The sequence below is a fragment of the Drechmeria coniospora genome, chromosome 01, assembly GCF_001625195.1.
Source record: "Drechmeria coniospora strain ARSEF 6962 chromosome 01, whole genome shotgun sequence".
Classification (NCBI taxonomy): domain Eukaryota; kingdom Fungi; phylum Ascomycota; class Sordariomycetes; order Hypocreales; family Ophiocordycipitaceae; genus Drechmeria; species Drechmeria coniospora.
In genome coordinates, this window is record NC_054389.1 from 943,345 (window position 1) to 968,209 (window position 24,865).

Here is a 24,865-nt window from a genome sequence, read left to right on the forward strand (position 1 = left end):
TAGCTGACCTGACCCGTGCCCCCTAAAATAGGAAATTTATGGGCCGCTAAAAAGCTCACCTGACCTGTGGATCCCTTTTTTTCAATTGGCTGAAAGATTGTTTAAAAGTGGAGCATAAGTCAGGTTAGCAATAGCAAAATTTATTACCAATGAATTTCTAACCGGTCCCTCTTTCCTTCCTTATACAGTATACGTTAATCCTATGCCGCCTCCACGCCTGCATTATCAATTGATAATTGATTATCATTGTCAATTCGAATCAATTAATAATTGATTCTCATTATGCCCCGTGCCGCCGGAAACTCGCTATAGGACGTCGACGCGTACAAAACATACGCTGCCGGTAAGTAACCCCGCAAAGCCTGGTTACCGCTAGAAGCATCTCCCCGCCTGGACCATCGACGTAAGTAATCGATAATCGATTGATAATTGATTATTGCTTATAAAATGACGGCCCGAAGCTCATTAAGTGAGGGGTGGAGGTTTAATTCATTTACCAAACTATCCTACGGAATAGCGGCTTCTTTAATAGAAGTAGAAACACATTGTTAGCCGCGGTAGAAGCGGGTTGGGGAGCAGATAACAGAATCCATTGTTAATTGATTGTGAATTGATTGATTGGAAATGAATTAAGATTTCAAGAATTTTTAGAGGTTAAGTTTTGTTTAACAGATATAATTTTACGAAAATGATTTATGCTGACTGACCTATGCTCCATTTTTAAAAAAGTCTTAGCCAATTAAAAAAAGGGATCCACAGGTCAGGTCAGCTTTTTAGCGGCCCACAAATTTCCTATTTTAGGGCGCACGGGTCAGGTCAGCTACCCGACCATGGGTCAGGTTATGTATATCCACAGAAGAATTATACTCAAGATAATTACTTGTATCTCTTTGTACTGCATAAGCACTAAACTTTTATAGTGGGGCGTTGTGGGGCGCTAGGCGAAAATCGTAGGAGTAGAGGAAACGGTTCGTATAATTATGAGTACTCTATATTTAACCCCCGGGAGCGCTGCGCGCTCCAGGCCTCTCTAGGGGCATGCGACGGCAGGAGTCTACCAAGTTTCTCCTCTGATACCCTACAGATCAGGTCCGCCGTTAGTGTGTACCTTGTTTTGCCGTACCCGTTGTCTCCTCCATTTGCGCTCATGTCCGGCTGGTCGTGCCGTAGTGAGCATGGCAATTGCGGTTTTCAATGGTCAGAACTCTGTCGCTCCCTCGACCATCTCTTCTGCCGCAATCCATGCTCTAGGCGGCCACAGGTCCTCACTGCGTCGTTGTCCTGACATGGATCAATCGCTTCAGTAAACGCTACCGTTAGATTGTCGTGAAATAGTGTACTCCGTGTGCAACGAAGATATTCCACGGCCAAGGTCTTTTGCACCGTACTACAACTATTACAATATTTTGTGGTACATTCTCTAATCTCTCCTCCAAGAGCCCGTCAGTGGCTTCATGCCGCTGACAACAACGAAGGTGACTGCCTCGGCGCCTAACCGTCCGCCGTACTGTCTGTCCATTGCACCTCATCCCCCGACCAGCCCAAGATATCCCGGAACGGAACATCGCTAGTCTGCGGCGGCGAGCCCCTCTGGGTGTTGCAGACGCTTTAATTCAAGGCAGTTTACTCTGGCAAGAACATGACACATTGGACTGCTACAACTACTAGAATTCGCGGACCGCATAACCCCAAAAGGGGAAAAGTGAGCTAAACGTCAATCAGTCCAAGTCACAGAAGAATAATGCTCTTCGGGGATGAATCTGAAGGAATAAGAACCCCGGTACATTTAAGGGTGGCAGGCTCACAATTGGGGTGGAGCGGCGATGCAATTGATCGGCGTTGGCTTGGAAGGGCTCCGACTCGGTTACAGTGGACAATTTCTAGGCCGGAATGATTTATTGCTACGCAAATACGACTATTGCGCACAAATAACTTCCGTTTGGCACTCTTTCCTTGTCCCAGAACTATATATCAATACTTTCGACTTATACAAAATGGCGTTGTCGCCGTCAAGATGACCAAAGTCCCTTCTCTTTACATATTCTCAAATAGTCATTCCAGTGAAGCCCGTCTTGCTGACTATGGCGCTACAATGGCACTTTCTTTGCTACTTATCGGATGGGACATACACGTGCAACTCCGGACAATACGCTCCCTACGATACAGTTGAGATGGTGGATTCCTCTGGAAGTCTACTTAGACCTTTAGGCTGTTACGTTTGTCCTGATAAGCTACGACCAAGTACATTTCTCAGCTCTCGTTAAAGAAATAGCGAGTTGATTATTTCCACCAGAAACATAATATCGTTATAGCTACCGATGAATTCAGGAGTTTTCGAAGAGTCTTGGTAGACTCAAGCCAGCCCTTAATAACTTGCTATTAGGATATGAAATTTATCGTTTTCTCCCGCCGCTTAGACCGGTTCAAGAAACTCCTTGTCCGCTAGCTAGTATGTAGCAACATCGCCTTCTTCCAGTCCGTCAGCCTTAAGGTCCTTCAAATGCACACCTCGCTTTTCACCCGTAAAGTTAGGTCCTTTTTACCTGAGAATGAGCCATACTGTTTTGCATGCAGCGATTACAAGTTGCGATTAGAGCAATAAGTTCTTAGCAGCGTAAAACCTGCATTAACAGTACAAACGATGGCGGACAAACGGCAATGTCTACTACTGATAACTTGCCCAGAAACACTCATCTGTTATCAACGTGTACTGTACCGTACGATAGTACATACAAGAGTATCTTGCTGCGAGACAAATAAAAGATGTCAGGGAAGGTGTCGCTCTTTCCCAATGTGACTTCTACAGAGCCAGCAATAGCTAACATCCAGATACGGCCAGATACGGCCTACATTTTTGCAGTATGAGGGGTTGAACCTGAAATCGATCGAGACTGAACTATAGCCAGACCCGCGGACATGGTGGCGCTGTTTTGCACAACAAATTATCAAATGCTGGCTATACAGCTCAGTTTCGCAGCTACGGCAGAGAAGGTGGATATTCCACGACAATCTAGACATGGACGCGATTACAGTATGTTGAGGTGCGCCTACTTGTAACTCCCCTGCAATGTTACCTGTGCGCGAAGATAATAACACAGGTTGTCAGCCTATAGTACTGTGCTACTTGGCCTATTACACTACAACATACATTGTATTATGATGAATTTGAATCTGCAAAGACGCCTAACGCGTTGGTTAGAGAAAAAGAAAACTAGCTAGCGTCTGGCGGTTCGGCAACGGTGCAATGGTGAATCTGTTGCTGCGGAACTGCTTTGGGTATAAGGAGCAAACTGAGCCTCTGCTGGACTCTATTCCCCAAAATCATTTCATTCCAATGACCCGCGCAGGGCAAACTCCGCTTAGATCTCGCGTATTTCTACGACCTGTCTTATGACGTACTTATGCCTATCATTCCCCTTATTCAATGGCATTGCGAAGAACTACTCCTAACAGTCCGAAGTTGCAATGATATCTAGCCGTTATGTGGCGCGGCTTTTTCAGTCAAAAAGAAACCCTAGGCGCGTTAACGCGGGCGGAGCGGGGCAGGTACCGTTTGGCGGGGCGCGCGCGCGAAAAGGTACTTGCGGTCGGGACCGTCGAGTCAAAAAGGTGCAGTCAAAAAGATCAACCAATACGCGGCCGCGCGGGTCGGGAAAAATACGACCGTACGGGCGGAAAAGATTGTTCGGCGAATATTACATCGCATTGGCCGTAGGGGTGCGCAGGGCGCGGCAAAACAATCCCCAACAGTAAAAGTTTTCTTGTCGGGAATTTTGGAAATTTCGGTACGACAATGGTTGGGTGGGTGGGGGGTGGGGGGGGGAAGTAGCGGTGTATTGGTGTTGGTAGGTTTGCGGGCGGGGCTTGAAAAAAAATTCCCATCAAGGTAGCTGGGCCAGACCAATAGTAGACTGGCTTGGGTCAATTGTAGTAGACTGGAGTAAGTACAGTAGTACTCTATCTATCCGTACGTACTTGGGTCAGTTGGATTATTTCAATTGGATTGTTTCAATTGCCTTGCAAACGTATAAGTAGGTACTTGTAGCTAAGCAACAGCAATTAGCAACAGCAATAGCAATCGGGATCAGCAACAGCAACAGTAACAACAACAGCAACAGTAACGGCAACAGCAACAGCAACAGCAACAGTAACGGCAACAGCAACAGCAACAGCAACAGCAACAGCAACAGCAACAGCAACAGCAACAGCAACAGCAACAGCAACAGCAACAGCAACAGCAACAGCAACAGCAACAGCAACAGCAACAGCAACAGCAACAGCAACAGCAACAGCAACAGCAACAGCAACAGCAACAGCAACAGCAACAGCAACAGCAACAGCAACAGCAACAGCAACAGCAACAGCAACAGCAACAGCAACAGCAACAGCAACAGCAACAGCAACAGCAACAGCAACAGCAACAGCAACAGCAACAGCAACAGCAACAGCAACAGCAACAGCAACAGCAACAGCAACAGCAACAGCAACAGCAACAGCAACAGCAACAGCAACAGCAACAGCAACAGCAACAGCAACAGCAACAGCAACAGCAACAGCAACAGCAACAGCAACAGCAACAGCAACAGCAACAGCAACAGCAACGGCAACGGCAACAGCAATAGCAACAGCAACAGCAATAGCAACAGCAACAATAATAGCAACGGCAACAGCAACAGCAACGGCAACAGCAACAGCAACAGCAACAGTAACAGTACCGGCACCTGCAATTGTACCAGCAACTGTCAACGGCAACAGCAACAGCAACAGTAACAGTACCGGCACCTGCAATTGTACCAGCAACTATCAGCACTTGCAACAGCAACAGCAACAGTAACGGCACCTGCAATTGTACCAGCAACTGTCAGCACCTGCAACAGCAACAGTAACGGTACCGGCAACAGTAACGGCACCTGCAATTGTACCAGCAACTGTCAGCAACAGCAACAGCAACAGCAACAGCAACGGTAACGGCAACAGCAACGGCAACGGCAACAGCAATAGCAACGGCAATAGCAACAGCAACGGCAACAGCAACAGCAACGGCAACAGCAACAGCAGCAGCAACAGCAACAGCAACAGCAACAGCAACAGCAACAGCAACGGTAACGGCAACAGCAACGGCAACGGCAACAGCAACAGCAACGGCAACAGCAACAGCAACGGTAACAGCAACAGCAACGGCAACAGCAACAGCAACAGCAACAGCAACGGTAACGGCAACAGCAATAGCAACGGCAATAGCAACAGCAACGGCAACAGCAACAGCAACGGCAACAGCAACAGCAGCAGCAACAGCAACAGCAACAGCAACAGCAACAGCAACAGCAACGGCAACAGCAACAGCAACAGCAACAGCAACAGCAACGGCAACAGTAACGGTAACAGCAACGGTAACAGCAACGGCAACAGCAACAGCAACAGCAACAGCAACGGTAAAGACAATACTATAGTTAAGAAGGCTATACGAAGGCTATATATTGCATTAATCTATCAGGAAATCGGAAGCGTACCCTTTGCATCCCCACTCCTAAGTTTCTGTGCTATGCTTAGCCGGATATCAATCCAAAAGAATGGATTAACTAGGGACGGCCTAGGGGATACAAGGGTATCAATTTGGGCAGATCCAGGTAACTATAATAGTAACCTTTCTGCCCTTATCTGGTGTGCACAACTACTTGTCTTTGATTTTGTTTGCTTTCAGAAGCAGGATAACGAAAATGGGATCCCAGCCCTACTGCAAAAGCTCTGTCGACGTATGATCCATGCGGCAGCCGAGACCCCTATTGGTTATATGCTTCAATGGCGGGTATACCTCTTTGCTGTACGCACATCGGCTTTTTCACGCAGCCAGGCCCGCTGGCTACTTAACGGCCAGGCCTTTGACTACCAAGGCATAAGGCTAAGTCTCGACCAAGTCTCCCAACTTATCGTCTCAGAATACCAACAGGCATATACAATACTATACAACGACCTACTACTTGGATCGAGGGATATAGTACCTATTGAGTCGTGGAAGCTATATGACGACCTTGACGTTGAGGACTATGGGAGTAACTGGCGTACCGATAATCGGAACGCCGAGGTACTAAGCGGTACTGAGCAGGTCCTACTACAGTATATCTTCCAGAACCCATCCCAACGACGGGCATTTATACAAGATAACCCTAGTGGTTCCGGAAGTTCAATTTGTCCCCGTGCTATTGCAAATTATGAGGCACAAGTACAGCTATTCCTTCAACGGATGCTTGTTCTTATGCATATTTCACCATGTCCTCCCTTACGGGCCCCTGAGATACTATCTATAACGTATACTAATACGGATCGGCGCCGAAGTATTCTACTATGGGAAAATACTGTTATGCTCTATGTACGGTACCATAAGAGTCTTGAGCAAACTGGTGCACAAAAGGATAATATCCGCTTTTTACCCCAGCCTATAGGCAATCTACTTCTTACCTATCTTGCTATTGTACAGCCGTTACGACAGGTATTCCTTCGTCAACAAAGCCCTAATGCATTACTATCCCCTTTTTTGTGGTCTAATCTTAAGGGGCAGGTTTGGAGAGATACTACTGTTTCCCGGTGCCTACAGAAGGCGTGTACCCAGGCCGAGATTCCTTCCTTCCAGGTTGCCTGGTGGCGCCAGGCTGCAGCATCTATTACAAAGGAGAAATTCAGTCCCAAGGATCAGGAAAACTTTGATCTACAAGATATTACAGCAGCAGAGGTAGAAGACGAAGCCGACCTAATTGTTATGGCCGAGGCTAGTAACCACAGCTATCGGACTTTCAACCAGTCTTATGCCGGCAGTACGACCCTAGTTATGAGTACACTACTTGGCCGTGCATACCGTGCGTCGCAGAGTTGGCAGTCCCTTTTTGGTATCGACAAACAACTTAGACTTTTACAGTTACAGCAGCAAAGGAAGCGACCACAATCTATATCAGAAGCAACAGGGCTACAACTATTGCACAAGAAGACTAGGTACCGTACAAGGCCAATAGCCGACGAGGCTAGTATTCTATTGGTAGCCCGTCGTCTACGGAACGACCCGTCCCTCCAGCTACGCCCTAGCTCCTATACTGGGTGGGTTTTTCGACGAAACGTGAAAATTTTAGGTACGCGGCCCCGCAGGTACCCCGGTACCTTTTGTTCGACGAAACATAAGAATCTAACCGCATCGGGCAACCGGCCCGGGAGGACGCGGGCGGCGGGGGAAAAATACGCACGGGACGAGGCGTGCGTGCGCGATACGGGAAACGCAAACGGAAATGGATTTAGTCGTTGCGCTGAGCGGGAAATAAATAGTCGAGGTAAATGCACCGCGTCGGATTGAATTGACGGGCGGCCGGCCGAACAGGCGGGTCGTAGGGTGGGGTATTAGTATTTGCAAATTAAACTGTATCTAGCCGCATTGGGTAATCGGCCCGGGAGGGTATTTGCGGGCGGTAGGAAAAAAAATATACTACAAAACAAGGTATGCATACGCAATACGAGAGTTACGGACGGAAATAGATTTAGTTATTGCGCTAGGTAAGAAATAAATAGAAGAGGTAAATATATTGGATTGGATTGGATTGGATTGGATTAGGATACTTTGGATTGCCTTAAATTGTATTGCATCTACCCTAGGCAGCCGAATAGGCGCATAGGCGAAAACAATAAAATCTAACCGTATTGGGCAATCGGCCTAGGAGGGTACGGGCAGTAAGGGGGGAGGGGGGGGGGAGTATATATATACAATAAGGTATTACGTATACAATATAAGAAATACAAATAGAAATAAACTTAATTGTTACATTAGGTAAGAAAGAAATAGAATAGGTAAGTATACTGTATTATTATATTGGACGGTATTACATTGTATTGTATTGCATTGGATTGGATAGCGGAAAGAATAGAATTAGGCCGTATAGTACGAGTACGAATATAAGTAAGTATAAGCAGTATATATAGGGAAAATAAAATAGAAAAAAGTAAAATATATATGTATATAGATAAATAATAGATGGAAAAGAGATAGTATTATAATATTAGGCTTTGCCTAATAGAGCTATGTCCTAGGACAGAGTTACGTATTACTATACGTAACTCGTATCCTATAACTAAGCAGGCATTGGAGTATAAGTACTCTAATGCCTAGTACCTTAAGTTAGTATTCCGTAGATTTCTTAACAACTATTTCCGACCACTAGATATAGGTAGTATTAGTAACTCTATAATATTTAAGAAATCTCCCTTCGTTACGGTAAGCAGTAGGCCGCAGACTATTGAACAATAGATCAACAGGACAACAACGTACTACCTAATGAACAAAATGCTACCGCTAGTTAACCACCACCCGATTGGTTTATAGAAATCCAGCAGTTACGCTAGTAGGTTGCTGCAGTAATACAGCACTAAGCGTCCCGAGAGGCGCAGTCCGGTACTACGCCAGGATCGGTACGGACGCCCCTAACCGTCAATAGCCTAGCGATGCCCCCCTAAGTCCGACGTAAACCGATACCGACAGGGGTACCATACGATGGAGATAAGTCTACGTTTACAGCCTAGAAGATACTTATAGCCTATAAGTTAGTAACCGACCGTAAGTTTATCGGTACCGATAAGGACCAGTGGATATTCATCTAGTAGTGCTTAGCGCCTAAGATTTAGTCCCGCGTTATAGCTTTCTTTAAAGCAGGGCCATCGTATTAGTACAACCCGCTATAGTTCTTGGCTTACCTTAAATCCGTTTTCGCCGACCCTTATCGGACGGAGATAGTACAGACCGAGCTCGAACAACTAGAGCAAGCAAGCAATAAGGCATTTACCTTATTCTACGTACGCTTCAAACAAAAGTTAGCTTTAGCTAGGGGGATAAATTAGCCCAACGAAATTAAACTCGCCAAGCTACGTTGCGCGCTTAACAAGACTATACGGGATAGTAGTATTGGACGCAATATTCTACGAGACAGCTATAAGGCGGCCGTTACTATGTACCGTAGTATTGCGGTAGATATTGAATCGTACCCCTTGGAGGAGAAATATCGGAATCGCTATAGCTGCACAACGGCCCTAACAAAACCCGCAACGGACGAGGACGGTAATGTACGGATAACGGGAATTAATGCAGTAACTGTAGGGCGCCGTCGCCTAGCAACCTAAGGAACAAGGACCAGCCCAGGGCAGTTATTAGGCCAGCGTATAACTTAGGTCTCCCGCAGTACAATTAATGCACGCAAGGAGGAAGGCGCTTATTTACGCTACGGATCCAAGCAGTACTTTATTAAGGATTGCAAGATACAGCCCGCAGTACAACCGATACATAACTTATCGATATTTCGGGTGGATACGGAGAGGGAGAACGTATAAGAGGAATCCTTAGACTAGTTCTTAGAAAATAAAGCGCCCCCGAGCTAAATCTTACGCGGGGGTAAGACGGTATAGATAAGGACTAAGGTAGGAGGACCAAGCGTTAAAGGGAGCAATTTCAGGATATTAAGGCGCAGTTAGATAGTCCGCCGTTCCTTATCCTAATGCTTAAAAATTCTACCCGTTTCTTAGACGTTTAAATCGATTGCGGATACAACTGTTATAGCGCAAATAGTAAACGTATAGCCTAGAGTTTGCGCCTTAAGCTTATCCTACTACTAGTACGGTACCGGCTAAAGATAGCCGTAGTAATAATACGCCGATCGACGTCGGCCGCCGACGTGACGGCCGACGAAGGCCAGCAGCTCCCGCCGGCCGGCGCCTCGGGCGGTGCGCCGAGCGTCATGAACTTTACCGCCGCCAAGTCGGAGCTCTTCCCCGGCGAGGAGTACACATACCTACTGACGCCGTTGCTGCCCTTTAAGCCCGACTTTTTCGAGACGTTTGCGACGCTGTGCGACGTGCTCATCGACTGCTACACGCGATTCCTCTCCCTCGTCCCGACGCCCCGCGAGTGCACGACGCCCGTAGCCGAGCTGTTCGCCAAGGCCGACGGCAAGCTGCGCAAGATCATCGTTAACGGCGTCGTTAAGAAGTTTAAGGAGCACAGCCGGAGCTACGTCAAGACGGAGGTGGCGAGCATCGGCAAGGTCGTCCTGGGCGGCCTAATATAAGGGTGCGCCTGCACATTGCGCCCGTCATTTCTTGGCATGCATCTTCGGCGTGCTTTCGTACTCGCAAGCGGAGGAGTTGCATAGATATTTTTACTTTTTCATGCATCGGCGTCGGACGGGCAAAGGACGGTTACGCACACGAGGCTATGCGGCTGGTACGGAACGGCCTACGGTAGTACGAATTAAGATGAGAATATACAGCCGGCTTAACGCCGTCGCCTAGCCGTTACTTCTGCCTTGCCTCCTCCTTAGCGACAATAGCCTCCAGGTTCCGGCCAACCATCCACTCGCCGGCGGCGTCCATAACGCGGTCCAGCGTCTCGCCGCCGTCGCTTAGCCGTTACTTTTGCCTTGCCTCCTCCTTAGCGACAATAGCCTCCAGGTTCCGGCCAACCATCCACTCGCCGGCGGCGTCCATAACGCGGTCCAGCGTCTCGCCGCCGTCGCTTAGCCGTTACTTCTGCCTCGCCTCCTCCTCCTCGGCAACAATAGCCTCCAGGTCCCAGCCGACCATCCACTCCCCGGCGGCGTCCATAACGCGGTCCAGCGTCTTACCGCCGTCGAGTACGTCGGGCAGGTTGTGGACGTTAAGGCCGGCGCGGTGGTCGGTGCAGCGGTCCTGGTTGTAGTTATACGTCTGTATCTTGTCGCCGCGCGTTATCTGCGCCTTGCTCAGGATGCTGCTCCGCAGCCGGGCCGCCTCCTGCTAGTACTGCTTGGCGCACTGGCCGGCGATGCGCAAGCGCAGTACCTTCCAGGCGGCTTCCCGGTTGCGCTGCTGCGACCAGTGGTCCTGCATAGACACAACGGTACCCGTCGGCGCATGCGTTATGCGGATAGCGCTCTCCGTCTTGTTTACGTACTGGCCGCCGGCGCCGCAGGCGCGCATCGTCTTACTGCGGACGTCGTCGGGTTGCAGGTAAAAGTCGCTCTCCGGGTCGTCGACGTTGTCGGAGCTGGCGGCGCCCGTCTTGGGGAACGAGGGCAGTACCCAGACGGCAACGGCCAAGGTATAGACGCGACCCTTGCTCTTGGTCGAGGGGATACGCTGGACGCAATGTATGCCGGCCTCGGTGCGGAAGATGTCGTAAGCGCTGGCGTCGAGCACCTCGAGTACCGCCTCCTGCAGGGGCTGCTCGCCGGCCGGCGAGGACTGGTTGCCGGCGGCCTCGGCGAGCTTGTACTTAAGTACGTTAGCGCGGTAGCCGCAGCGCGCGCAGAGGGCCCTGTATATCTTAAAGAGGCTGTTGGTAAAGTAGCGCCCCTTGAGGCCGCCGGGGCCCGGTCGGAACTCGATAAGGCAGGGCAGGTCGGTAAAGGCGTAATGCGGCTGCAGGCTGGCGGCGAGCTTCCGCTCGAGCGCCTTAAGCCGGCTCAACTCGGAGGCGAGCTCGTTACGGGCGATAGCCGCAAGCTCGGCATCCTGCTTACCGTCGGTAGCTAGGGCCGAGAGCTCGGCAACGGCAGCGCATCTATCGGTCCACGCCCGTAGGGCCGAGACGATACGTTATAGCTCGCCAACGCGCTTTGCCTTGGCGCTATCGAAGGAGGCTTCAAGCGTCGACTTAAGGGCGTTATGCTCGGCCGCTAGGCATCTTGCCCGTTGCAGGAGGCTCGGGGCGAGCGTTAACGTTGAGGACGGTGCCTTAGTAACGACGCCGCGCTGCGTACTACGCCGTTAAGCCGAGGCGAAGCTGGCACCCAGCCGTATACTGCAGGGCCTCAACGCAGCTATAGTACGTCTATAGTGCCGCTTACATAAGGACGACGGGTGGAGGGGGTAGGGGGGGTCGATGTTGCGTTGCATTGTTTGCCGGCTTGCTTCGAAGGTAAAGATTATCGTACCTAAGACCTAACGCAGTAAGGCATTAACGCATTAAGGCGGAAGTTACGTACCGTAGCGAGGATGAACCGAAGTAAGCGAAAGATAAGTTAGCTCCCTTGCGCTACTTAACGATTTCGGGGACGGTAAGGCAATAAATATAACCGCTAGCCTTAGCCGGCTATACTATACTATTCTTTAACGCCTTACCGTCTACGCAGGATGCAGGGTTAATTCCCTATTGTTATAAGCATACGCCGTATTAAAGCAGAATGTTCCTAGTTACTTATACGGCCGTTTTCTCTTCTTATATAAATTTTATCCAACGCTCTATAACGCCCTACCATAAAGGCCAAGTACCTATACAATACAAAAAGATAGAGATAAGTAATTATCTTTACTATTAGTTTAGTTCTAGGGGAAACTATAGTAGTAATAAGAGAACTCTTTTAATAATTTAAATTGGTACGAAGGGAGGAAATTAGAGCTTGTACTAATGCATCCTACTTATCCCCCAACCAGTCGTAAGGTTGCAACTATATAACCTTATCCGAGTTACTTTGCCTATGCATTGACCTTTTATTTATCAATTTTTATATATAATAGCGGTTAATGTTATTAGCTTTATTCCAATTAATATATAGTATTGTTTCTTCCCTAGTCCAATGTTTAGTACCAGTTTGCATTCTATACTGTCTTCTCATTTGCTTCCAGTTAAGGCACCAGTTATACTTAGCTTTAGTATACCGTAATGGTAGGTTTTTAGCCTTCTGGTTTCCCTAGTTAGTCCTATTGCTTGTATGCCCTTATATTTGGTACTTAGTGTTTCTATCTATAAAGGCGGTAGCCCTAACGTACCTTCGGTAAGGACCCAATTGCATATATACTTTTCTTAATCCTTAGAGAGCCGGAATAATATTTCTTTTGAACCTTAAATTGGAAGGCTATGTAATTGGCGTCGGAGCGTTTAACGCGGAACTCTATACTAACAGGCAGCTTATAGCTGCATTAGTACGTTTTAAATAGGATATAGAGCTATCTATTACGGCCTAACCCCAGAAGGGCTTAAGCAGTAGCTATACTACTAGCCGTTGCGCTATGCAGCGCCCCCTTATTGCATCTAGCAAAAGGGTTACATATTGATAAAGCTAACGCTTTATGAATTAGCTACGCTTATAAGAGCCGTTACTGCTCTTCTTAACGATTGTACTTAGGTAAAGCCCAAGACCATAATATAGCTCCCTTCCGGAGTTAAGACTATAATACTATCTGGACTGCTTCTTCGGTATTAGTAAGTAGCCTAGGCATAGGGGATATTATAGGTTTTTTTTAAATCGATTAAAGTTAAACTGTACGAGATAAACGCAGTTGTAATGCATTAGGTTAATAGATGTAAAGGAGCTAAATAGGGCGCCTATCTTAGGGAGTGCCCGTCTTAGGAGGTGCCCGTCTTAGGGGGTGTACGACTTGGAGGGTGTACGTCTTGGGTGGGGGGGGCTAACGTATAGGGTTAGCTAATCAGAAAAGGATTTAAAAATCTTAAATAATCGTACGGATAGAATAAGGTTGGATAGCCTCCATTCCAGCAATTAGATAGAAGTATATATAGGAGATACGAAGGATTTAAAATCTTATATAATCGTACGGGTAGAATAAGGTTAGATAGCCTACAATCTAGTAATTAGTTAGAAGTATAAAGAGGATGCAAAGGGTTTAAAACTCTTATATAATCGTACGAGTAGAATAAAGTTAGATAGCCTATATTCCAGCAATTAGTTAGAAGTATATACAGGGGATACGAAGAATTTAAAATCTTATATAATTATACGGATAGAATAAGGTTGGATAGCCTATACTCCAGCAATTAGTTAGAAGTATATACAGGGACTACAAAGAATTTAAAAATATTATATAATCGTAAAAGTAGAATAAGATTGGATAGCCTACATTTTAGTAATTAGTTAGTAGTATATATAGGGAATACAAAGAATTTAAAAATCTTATATAGTTATATAAAGAGAATAAGGTTAGATAGCCTACGTTCTAGCAGTTAGTTAAAAGTATACAGGGGATACAAAGGATTTAAAAATCTTATATTATTGTACGGATAGAATAAGGTTGGATAGTATACATTCCAGCAATAATTAGAAGTATACAGAGGATACAAAGGATTTAAAAAACTTATATAATTGTAGGGATATATTAAAGTTAGATAGCGTATATCCTAGCAATTGGTTAAAAGTATTTACAGGGGATACTAAGGATTTAAAAACTTATATAATTGTACGGATATAATAAGGTTGGATAGCCTACTCTCCAGCAATTAGTTAGAAGTATATACAGTTAATACTCTTGCAATTTGTATGCATAAGAGGAGGGGGTAGTGGAAGTATATCGTACGGACCAGGGAATTAATCAAGCTGTTAGTAATAGCATAAGGGGTACCAGTTAGTAACTAGGCAAGAGTGTACAATTGGTAGTACCGAGTTATACAAACGAATGCGATTATTCTTCTAACTAAAGTGCAGGGGAAGTACGGCTATTTATGCCTACAGAGTAGTACCTTGTGTTAAAATACTGGTATTTATACTAGTAAGACTACCCAAATAGGATACTATCCTATTGTTACTAGTAGTACTACTACTAGTAAAGATGCTGTACTATACTGCGAGTATTAGTAAGCATACCGAGTTGACCAATAGTATACAACATACTACTTCTCCGAACTACCACTCGGAACGACTGACGGCAGTACTACTGCCGGCCAACTCACTACTACAATACAACTTGTATACGTAGTAGCCAGTCGACCACAGGAGCCAATTGATCGGAATGACAATTGCCGCTCTCCCAGTCGCTACTAGCTATTGCCAGCCCACAGTACTACTGCGGGCAATCAAACTATTGTGCGACCGAAACGGCGATCAAACCATTGTGCGACCAAATGGGCGATCAAACCATTGTGCGACCGAATGGGCAATTAAACCATTGTGCGACCAAACGGACGATCAAACTATGGTGTAACTGCGCAGCCACAATCTGGACCTACACGGTACTACTCTGTAGGCATAAAATAGCCGTACTTCCCTTGCACTTTAAGTAGAAGAAAAATCGCATTCGTTTGTATAATTCGGTACTACCAATTGTGCACTCTTGCCCAGTTACTAACTGGCACCCCTTATGCTGTTACTAACAGCCTGATTGATTCCCTGGTCCGTGCGATATACTTCCACTACCCCTCCTCTTGCGCATCCAAATTGCAAGACCTTGTAGGTTCAGATTGTAGCTTGCGCAGTCATACTATAGTTTGATCGCCCGTTTGATCGTACAGTGGTTTGATTGCCCGTTTGGTCGCACAATAGTTTGATCGCCGTTTCGGTCGCATAATGGTTTGATTGCCCGCAGTAGTACTGTGGGCTGGCAATAGCTAGTAGCGATTGGGAGAGCGGCAATTGTTATTCCGATCAATTGGCTCCTGTAGTCGACTGGCTACTACGTATACAAGTTGTATTATAGTAGTGAGTTAGCCGGCAGTAGTACTGCCGTCAGTCGTTCCGAGTTATAGTTCGGAGTAGTATATTGTATACTATTAGTCAACTCGACATACTTACTAATACTCGCAGTATAGTATAGCATCTTTACTAGTAGTAGTACTACTAGTAACAATAGGATAGTATCCTATTTGGGTAGTCTTACTAGTATAAATACCAGTATTTTAACAAATACGATTCCTACTAATTTTAATAAGATAAGGATTCATACTAGTCTTATGCATACTCTAGAAAGGGAATATCTTATTGTTAGTTGCTATACTAGGTTAACTAAACGACGTTAATAACCTTGTTATTAGATTATTAATCTAGCCTAGTAATGGTCTTTCTGTTGTTGGCCGGCTGTTATAGCTTGCATTGGCCTCTTTGGCTAGTAAATAGTTCGATATAACTAGTAATATATCTACTATACTACTTATAGTATAAAACTACTATAGTTTAACTAAGTGTATTTATACTTACTAAACTGTCTAATAGCCAATCTCTTAGCAAATTGTACGTATCTGTTAGGGAGTCACTAGGTAGCTGCTCTAGGAATCTTAATAAAGTTTATTAAAAGTCTGGAAGGAAGAAAGACTACTTATTCGTTAGGGCTTCTTTTTCTATACGCACTCTTTTGGTAGGTCTATCGTTCCCTTGTCTTATGTTATACGTTCGGGCTTAGGCCAATACTGTAACAGTATTAATACAACAATAATTATTGTAATTACAACTCCTGGCTAGCCGATCGATATAGTAGTAACAACTATACTGAAGAAAGGTATATATCTAGGAACTTCTACTCGTATTCCCCCTCCCCCTACTTTTCTAGCTCTTAGATATGTTAAAATACTAGGATTTATACTAGTAAGACTACCCAAATAGGATACTATCCTATTATTGCTACTACCAGTAGCAACTGTCAGAAGTACTACTGCTGGCAGATATACTATACTATACTGAGAGTATAAGTAAGTATACAGAGCTGACTAATAGTATACAACATACTATTTCTCTAAACTATTGTTAAAGATACTTGCCTAATTAGGTATAGTACAGAACGCTCTAGAACATTCTAGAATATTCTAGAATATTCCATACCCCACTTATGGAATGTACTGGAACTCCTTGGAATAAGCCGGAATGTTGCTTACCCTACTTATGGAATAAGCTGGAACCTTATGGAATAAGCTGGAACAGTCTTTACTATACTTCTACACCTATATAAGGCAGTAGCCATTCCCTTAGAATAGTTTCTCTTTTGAAATATAATCGCATTCGTTTGTATAATTTGGTACTACCAAGTTTGCACTCTTATCCAGTTACTAACTGGTCCCCCTTATGCTGTTACTAACAGCTTGATTGATTCCCTGGTCCGTGCGATATACTTCCACTACCCCTCCTCTTGCGCACCCAAATTGCAAGAGGTTATGAGCCCGGAAGGACTACAATCAATCCCCCTGGATCGATCTCTGCAGCTTACTAAGCTGCCTACCAGTACTACTGGTAATCTTGGATCGACCTTTGTGACTTACTAAGTTATATACCAGTACTACTGGTAACCTTCGAATCGACCTCTGCAACTTACTAAGTTACATACCAGTACTACTGGTAACTTGTAGTCGAATTCTATAACTCACTGAGTTATCTACCAGTACTACTGGTAATCCCTGGTCACCAAACGGCTCCCCTAACTACTAGTACTACTAGTACGTTATCTACCAGTACTACTGGTAATCCCTGGTCACCAAACGGCTCCCCCAACTACTAGTACTACTAGTACGTTGCTTACCAGTACTACTGGTAATCCTTGGTCACCAAACAACGGCTCCCCCAACTACTAGTACTACTAGTACGTTGCTTACCAGTACTACTGGTAACTGTTGGTTATCTAACTACAGCTTCAACTCCTACTAGTACTACTAGTAGAAGACCTATTGCTAGTACTACTAGCTAGGTAGGTAAGGTAAAATCGGAATCTAGTTACTAACTAGAAAATGGATCCCACCAATCAAGGTCAGGGAACTAACCTGTCGGAAATCGAAAAACATCTACTAGTACAGCAAACGCAAATCGATAAACTTTTACGACAACATACTCAATCTATGCAACAACTCAATACTGTTGTTCCACAGATACAAGATCGACTAAATACAATCGAGTCAACTCTTAGCAATCTCAGTAATAGTACTACTATTACAAAGACAGAGGATTCTAACTCCAGCTACGAGTTAAATAAAAAAGTCTACCAATTCCCGGAATACGCAAAACTCAAAGGCACCGAGAATTACAAGCTATAGGAGCAATCCCTATCAATTCAACTTCAAGCCCTGGACCTAGAAAGTTTTCTGGATAAACCTTCAATTGCATCCAACTTCTCAAGCAGAAATCAGGCCCGTTTACTTATGCTATTACGGGATAGCTGTACGGAAGAAACCTTAGCATCTATTGCATGGATTAAAAACCCAACTGAGGTTTTCCTATTATTGAAAAAACAATACTCCGAAGGTCACGAAGCCAAACGCTCTAACCTATACGACGCTTACCACACCCTTACATTTAAGGGGTACTAAGGAATACTCGAGGCATTTAATACTGAATTTAACAGTCGACTTACTAGGCTACAACTAGCCGGAGTAACAATTGATCCACTGGATCAAGCCAACCGATACCTTGCAACAGTTAAGCCTGTTTTTCCACAATGGGTTACTATACAACGTAATACCATTCAGTCTTCCCGAGCCTTAGGACTTAAAACAGATACCCTAGGTCTACAATACCTTATGGTTAACCTTCTGGAAGAAAATCGAAACTCTAGTACTACTGGATCGAATACATTCAGCCACAAGGCCTCCCAAGTACCTAAGAAAAAGAAGAAAGGGAAATTCATTAAATCGAATCAAACCGATAAAAAGAAATCTGACCAGTTAAGCCAAACTGATAAAAAGAAATCCAACCAATCGACCAACCAACCAAAGGATACTACTAGTTTCCTAGTTAGTAACTACAGTCTAGCCGCTAGCTGTATGGATTTATCTTATTCCTACCAGGAATTAGATACCGATTCTAACTGTACAGAAGAATTGGAAATATTACCTAACTTAGGTAATATTGGTACACTATATAACGTTACTAACGCTGATATATACCACATGGGCCTACTCTACGATACTGGCTCAACCTGCCATTTGGTAAATAATCGGTCTAAGTTTACAACCTTCCGACCAATTACAAAATCCCAGGCACAACTAATTACAACTGGAGGTGGTCCAATCTACCCTAGTGGAATTGGAAATGCAGAATTTACGGTATTAATTAATACCGATCCACCAACCTATAGTACTCTTGTACTACAAGATGCACTATATATTCCGAAAATGGAAGTCAATATTATTAGTGGAATCCGCCACTACGGATCAGGGGGAACACTTATTAAGGAATCCCTATACAACTCGAACCGACAAGTATGTGGCCTACTCGACTTCCAGAGGCACGGCTTCTTCTTACAACAAGAAGGCCAAGATACGCCCTATCTGAGCAAATCAGACTCAGCCCACTTTAGCTACTATAGTAGCTACGGAATAACAGTGGAAATTCCTTCGCAACCACCTTCCTGGGCCAACGAGGCAGAAGACTGGACGGCACCTAGATCGGTGCCTAGTCCGGCACCTAGATCGGTGCCTAGTCCGGCACCTAGATCGGTGCCTAGTCCGGCACCTAGATCGGTGCCTAGTCCGGCACCTAGATCGGTGCCTAGTCCGGCACCTAGATCGGTGCTTAGTCCGGCACCTAGATCGGTGCCTAGTCCGGTGCCTAGATCTACACCTAGGTCGGTACCTAGTCAAGTACCTATACCAGGACTAGATCCTAGCCCAACTACTAGTTCGGCTGGATCAAGGGACCTTACTAAGGCTACCCTATACAAAGACCCTATAGAGGACCCAATCCCTATAGAGGCAACAGACCTACTGGCAGTCCCCACTGTTAGTACCGAGGAACAGGCTATTCCGACTACTAGTTCGGAATCCAGCAACCAGTCTTACCAAGGACTATTGCAACAAGCAGGCATCTGGCACATCCGATTAGGACACATTAGTCTGCCACTTTTGAAAAAGACTAGTAAAATTACTAGCGGGCTGCCTGACTTCTCGTCTATTAAGGCTACCGATTTTCAATGCATTGCTTGCATACGGGCAAAATCTACCAGACGACAGTCAAAAGATCCAATCGAGGATCCAGACTGTGTACTTGATTCTATCGAAGGGGATACATTTGGGATTAAACCTATATCCTACGACCGAAAATCCATTGGACTAATACTTATCGATCGAAAATCCCGATTCCGTTGGGTATATATCTTACCTAATAAGGAAGGACCAACAGTTCTCCAGGCTATAAAGAACTTCTTCCAAAGCCTAAAAACACACTATAACCGTTACCCAAAAAGGTTATTTTATGATGGAGGACCTGAAATCAACACATTGCTTCAGGACTGGTTGGGTACCGAAGGAATACTATTCGATACGTCTTGCCCGTACACCCCCGAACAAAACGGACTTGCCGAACGGTCTATACGAGTTATTCTGGACCGACTACGCGCAACAATAATCTGGGCCGGCCTCCCACTTTTCCTCTGGTCTGCTATACTTCCTGCTATAGTCAACCTAGTTAACTATACTGCAATTACCAACAGGGATTTAAGCCCCTACCAATTGCTTAAGCAGGAATTACAAGGGCTAAAAACACCACCAAACCTTACAGCCTATAAGGCTATTGGTGCCCACTGCGAAGTCCTGATCCCACATCAGAAACGGATTCAAAGTGCTAAATTAGCACAACGCACAGAACCAGCAAGGCTACTAGCAACGCTAGGTTCAAAAACATACCTTGTGTATATACCTTCTAGGAGGGCAGTTACAAAAACCACTTTCCTGAAAATCCTAGAAGGTATAGGCCCTATCTCCCAAGGACTTCAACGACTACCAAGTCCTAGTCTCCAAGAACTAGAGTCAGAGGGGGAAATTGAGATAGAAGACTATATCTCGCAAAACACCTCTAGTCCCCTAACACCTAGGGAGACAGAGGGGGCCAACGGACCTACTAGTCCTACTAGGACCAGTAGGTTGCAAGGAACCAACGGACCTACTAGCCCTACTAGGGCTAGTAGACCTACTAGTCCTACTAGGACCAGTAGGTTGCAAGGAGCCAACGGACCAACTAGTCCTACTAGGACTAGTACAACAGAGGGGGTCCTGGCCCAGCCAATAGAGGATCTACCAGATACCTCTCTTCCAGATGCACCAGAACCAGAAGACAACCCTGACCCAATGGATCTTAACCTAGCGTATTGGATCCAGGACCTATGCTACCAAGCTAAGGCCAAGCAACTACTAAATAGTAGCGAGCCTACTAACTGGAAACAGGTACTTAAGTTAGACAACAAAGACCAGTGGATAAGTGCTATATTCTCGGAATTCCAGCAGCTTATCCAGGCAGGGGTATTCTATTTTATCCCCCTTCAAGAAATACCAACTGGCAGACGACTTCTAAAAAGCCGACTTGTACTACGAGTCAAAAAGGATCAGCAGAACAACCCTATTAAATTCAAGGCACGACTAGTAGCTAAGGGATTTATGCAAATTGAAGGCCTCGATTACCTAGAGACTTTTGCAACTACTAGTATTCCACCTACCTGGAGGATACTACTAGCCCTAGCTGCCCAGAACAACTGGTACGTCGAACAGATTGACTTTATTGGTGCTTTCCTAAATAGTGAGCTACCTGAAGTCAATTATCTTGAAATCCCTGAGGGACTGGAAGCATTTATTAGTCTTAATAAGACTAATAATTTAGCTAAGCTACTAGCTAAGCTAGGCTACAATCCGGCAGTCAAACAAGGCATCCTTTTGAAAAAGGCACTCTACGGCCTAAAACAAGGACCTAGAGAATGGCAGGAGGCACTTGCCAAACTGCTACAACAATACGGATACAGCCCTCTTGTATCTGATCCGGCTATCTACTATAATAGTACTACTAGTACTTACATAGTTAGCCATGTCGACGACTGCCTACTTATTGGACCAAACCTTACATACATTAACAAGTTAAAGCAACAACTACATAAGGTTTACCCAATCGAAGACCGCGGACAGGCCGCCTTCTTCCTAGGCGTACAAATCAGTCGAACAACTAAGGGTATTACCCTTAGCCAAAAAGGGTATATTGAGGAAGCCCTATCCCGATTTGGGTTAAAGGAGGCCAAGGCAGTAGCAATACCACTACAGCCAGGAGTACTCAAGCAGGCTACTGCAACGCCTCTTACTCCCTTGTCCGCAACCGACCAACTGGTATACCAACAGATAGTAGGGACTCTAATGTACCTTATGCTACTGACCCGACCAGATATAGCCTTTGCAATCCAATGGCTATCTCGGTATATGCATCAGGCTACTAGTCTGCAGCTATCAGCCGGCAAGAACCTTCTTCGATATCTAAAAGGAACTACAGACCTAGCTATATGCTATTGGTCTAAGTCAACAACACCCAATCTATCAGGATATTCCGATAGCGACTTTGCAGGTGACTTGGATTCTTCTAAGTCTACCTATGGGTACCTCTTTACCCTAGCAGGCGGACCAATCTGCTGGAAATCAAAAAGGGCTAGTACTATTGCTCTTTCTACTGTAGAGGCAGAATCGGATGCCCTACTGGAAGCGATTCGGGAACTTAAATGGCTAGACGGTCTATTTACAGAAATCGACAAAGGCCTTAAAAAACCTATCCCACTTCTGTGCGATAACAACGGATCTATCTCTAACGCCAACAATCCCAATCAGCATAACCGAACAAAGCATACACTGCTAAAGTTCCGGTATATTCGGCAAGAAGCAACCAATGGGCTAGCCAAAATCAGTTACCTGAACACTAAGTCTATGCCTGCCGATGGTCTTACTAAGGCCCTTACTGCTGATCTCTTCCAACGCTACCTTGGCCTACTAGGTCTCCAAGGGATCCCTATTTAGCAGTAGTCATACTAGCTAAATAGAGGGGGTGTTAAAATACTAGGATTTATACTAGTAAGACTACCCAAATAGGATACTATCCTATTATTGCTACTACCAGTAGCAACTGTCAGAAGTACTACTGCTGGCAGATATACTATACTATACTGAGAGTATAAGTAAGTATACAGAGCTGACTAATAGTATACAACATACTATTTCTCTAAACTATTGTTAAAGATACTTGCCTAATTAGGTATAGTACAGAACGCTCTAGAACATTCTAGAATATTCTAGAATATTCCATACCCCACTTATGGAATGTACTGGAACTCCTTGGAATAAGCCGGAATGTTGCTTACCCTACTTATGGAATAAGCTGGAACCTTATGGAATAAGCTGGAACAGTCTTTACTATACTTCTACACCTATATAAGGCAGTAGCCATTCCCTTAGAATAGTTTCTCTTTTGAAATATAATCGCATTCGTTTGTATAATTTGGTACTACCAAGTTTGCACTCTTATCCAGTTACTAACTGGTCCCCCTTATGCTGTTACTAACAGCTTGATTGATTCCCTGGTCCGTGCGATATACTTCCACTACCCCTCCTCTTGCGCACCCAAATTGCAAGAAGATAACCTCGCACTACCAACTTAAAAAAATAGGGAAATAGTACAAGTACTATTCCCTATATGGATTGTATACATCTATATAAAATAAGTATAATAAGTAGTACAACGTCTCGTCGGCTACCCAACGTCGCAATAATATCTACAATCGCAGGGACAGGTTACAGAACGTCAACTACTACTCTACTAGTTGCTTGTATGCATCCATATACGACAATCGGATGTAACGGATGCTTAAAGCGTCCTAAGAGTTCTGTCACTTAGGTGGTAAGTCAGGCTTACCGTAAACAGTATGTCTCGTAAGAGTCCGTTAAGAAGCTTTAAAGTCTTCTCAATCACAAGGTAATTGCTTAGATTCATTAATAAGGAACTAACTATTTAGCTAAGGGTAAAGACTGTCCTATATATATTTATTCGTTCCCTTATTGCTCTTTACTGGATTACGCCGTTTACCGTAATCTAAGTAAGCCTGGCTCACGCGGCTTACGGTAATCCAAGTAATCCTGGCTCACGCGGCTTACGGTAATCCAAGTAATCCACTTACCGTATATCACGTAACCGCATATATAACCCCTCTTGTGTATGTCTTACCGTATAATACGTGACCGCGTACATAACCCCTCTTGTATACGTACTACTTCTGCTATATGTACCTGACTCTTCTTGTCCCTGGCCCTGTCGTCCTTAGTTATAGCCTGCATGCATATTGGTTCGTAACATTATTCTCCTCCTCCCCTGGCCTTGTCCCAAGGCCATAAGTATAGTTACCTACCCCTCTTTCTACTAGTCTTTACCTATGGTTCTTTGTTCGAAATACTAACAATATGTCGGATTGTATAGCTACGACTCGTAGCCGGAAATCGATAGAGCGCCTTGAACTTACGACCCTTATCGAGTTAAACGGTTCCCTTGCCGATATGCCTTGTACTTTTTGTTTCCGACGGGACCTGCCTTGTTGTATAATAGAGAATAATTCGCGCTGTTCCGAGTGTGTACGGCGGGGTTGTTCTTATAATGGTACCTTAGTAGCGTCATCCTGTAGGTATTGTGCTTTTATATATTTTATAGGTTATTGACTCGTTTCTAAATAGTAAACCGTTTGATTGCCCAGCAGCGAAAGCTTAATGCCAATAAGGAGAAGGCAGGGGATGAGATTATATCCCTTTAAATGCAGTTATCCAAGTTATAGTCCCAATTGGCAACTACAGCTAGTCGTCTTAGCCGGATTCGAAAAATAAGGAAGAAGACAAAGGAGAGAAGCTCCAAGTTATTCCGCCGGGGTTTGCGAGAATTAGATAAGGAGGATAGTATCCTTCCTGCCTTAGAGTCCTAAGAGGGCCGGGTTATCCATAACCTCCAGTCGATAGGTGTTCCCAACAACGCGGACTGGTCATCCTTTGGCTTAGGTCCTGACTTACAGGATCTTGGTCCCTTACTTAATATACCCGAGGGAGTTACTTCTTGTGATACTGGTGTATTAGCTGTTGGTAGTGGTTCAGGTGTAACCTAGGTTCCTAGGTATTTTCCGAGTGTAGGTAACCTTTCCATTTGACTAGGTATTCGTTTCCATACTAACCTTTCCTAGTATTTAGGATTCGTTCAACTTCATATTCCTGGTTATCTTCGACTTCGATCTGTGTTTCAAGCTTTGCGCTTTCTGGTACTGGTTTAAGTAACGAGATATAAAATATTAGGTGCATCCTCATTGTGCAAGGTAGTAATAGTCGGTAGCTGGTTTCTAATATTTTCTTTTCAATTTTAAATAGTCCTAGTTTCTTCCAGTCAAGCTTATC

General features: G+C 44.9%; 4 protein-coding genes across 4 annotated transcripts; 2 read left to right on the plus strand and 2 right to left on the minus strand.

Annotated features, from left to right (window-relative positions):
* Positions 1-4,059: 4,059 nt before the first annotated feature.
* Positions 4,060-5,519, minus strand: DCS_00238 (uncharacterized protein; the record flags this gene model as incomplete). Its single annotated transcript, XM_040797577.1, has 3 exons — positions 4,060-4,739; positions 4,930-5,470; positions 5,511-5,519. 3 exons carry the CDS (start codon positions 5,517-5,519, stop codon positions 4,060-4,062), a joined length of 1,230 nt encoding a protein of 409 aa, XP_040658460.1.
* Positions 5,520-9,758: 4,239 nt separating this feature from the next.
* DCS_00239 (uncharacterized protein) lies at positions 9,759-10,088 on the plus strand (the record flags this gene model as incomplete). Its single annotated transcript, XM_040797578.1, has 1 exon — positions 9,759-10,088. The coding sequence occupies one exon, from the start codon at positions 9,759-9,761 to the stop codon at positions 10,086-10,088; it is 330 nt and encodes a 109-aa protein (XP_040658461.1).
* A 454-nt stretch (positions 10,089-10,542) lies between these two features.
* DCS_00240 (putative translation releasing factor RF-1) lies at positions 10,543-11,895 on the minus strand (the record flags this gene model as incomplete). The annotated part of the gene is made up of 3 exons (XM_040797579.1): positions 10,543-10,794; positions 10,840-11,528; positions 11,847-11,895. The coding sequence occupies 3 exons, from the start codon at positions 11,893-11,895 to the stop codon at positions 10,543-10,545; spliced, it is 990 nt and encodes a 329-aa protein (XP_040658462.1).
* Positions 11,896-20,767: 8,872 nt separating this feature from the next.
* DCS_00241 (uncharacterized protein) lies at positions 20,768-22,462 on the plus strand (the record flags this gene model as incomplete). Its single annotated transcript, XM_040797580.1, has 1 exon — positions 20,768-22,462. One exon carries the CDS (start codon positions 20,768-20,770, stop codon positions 22,460-22,462), a length of 1,695 nt encoding a protein of 564 aa, XP_040658463.1.
* Positions 22,463-24,865: the final 2,403 nt, after the last annotated feature.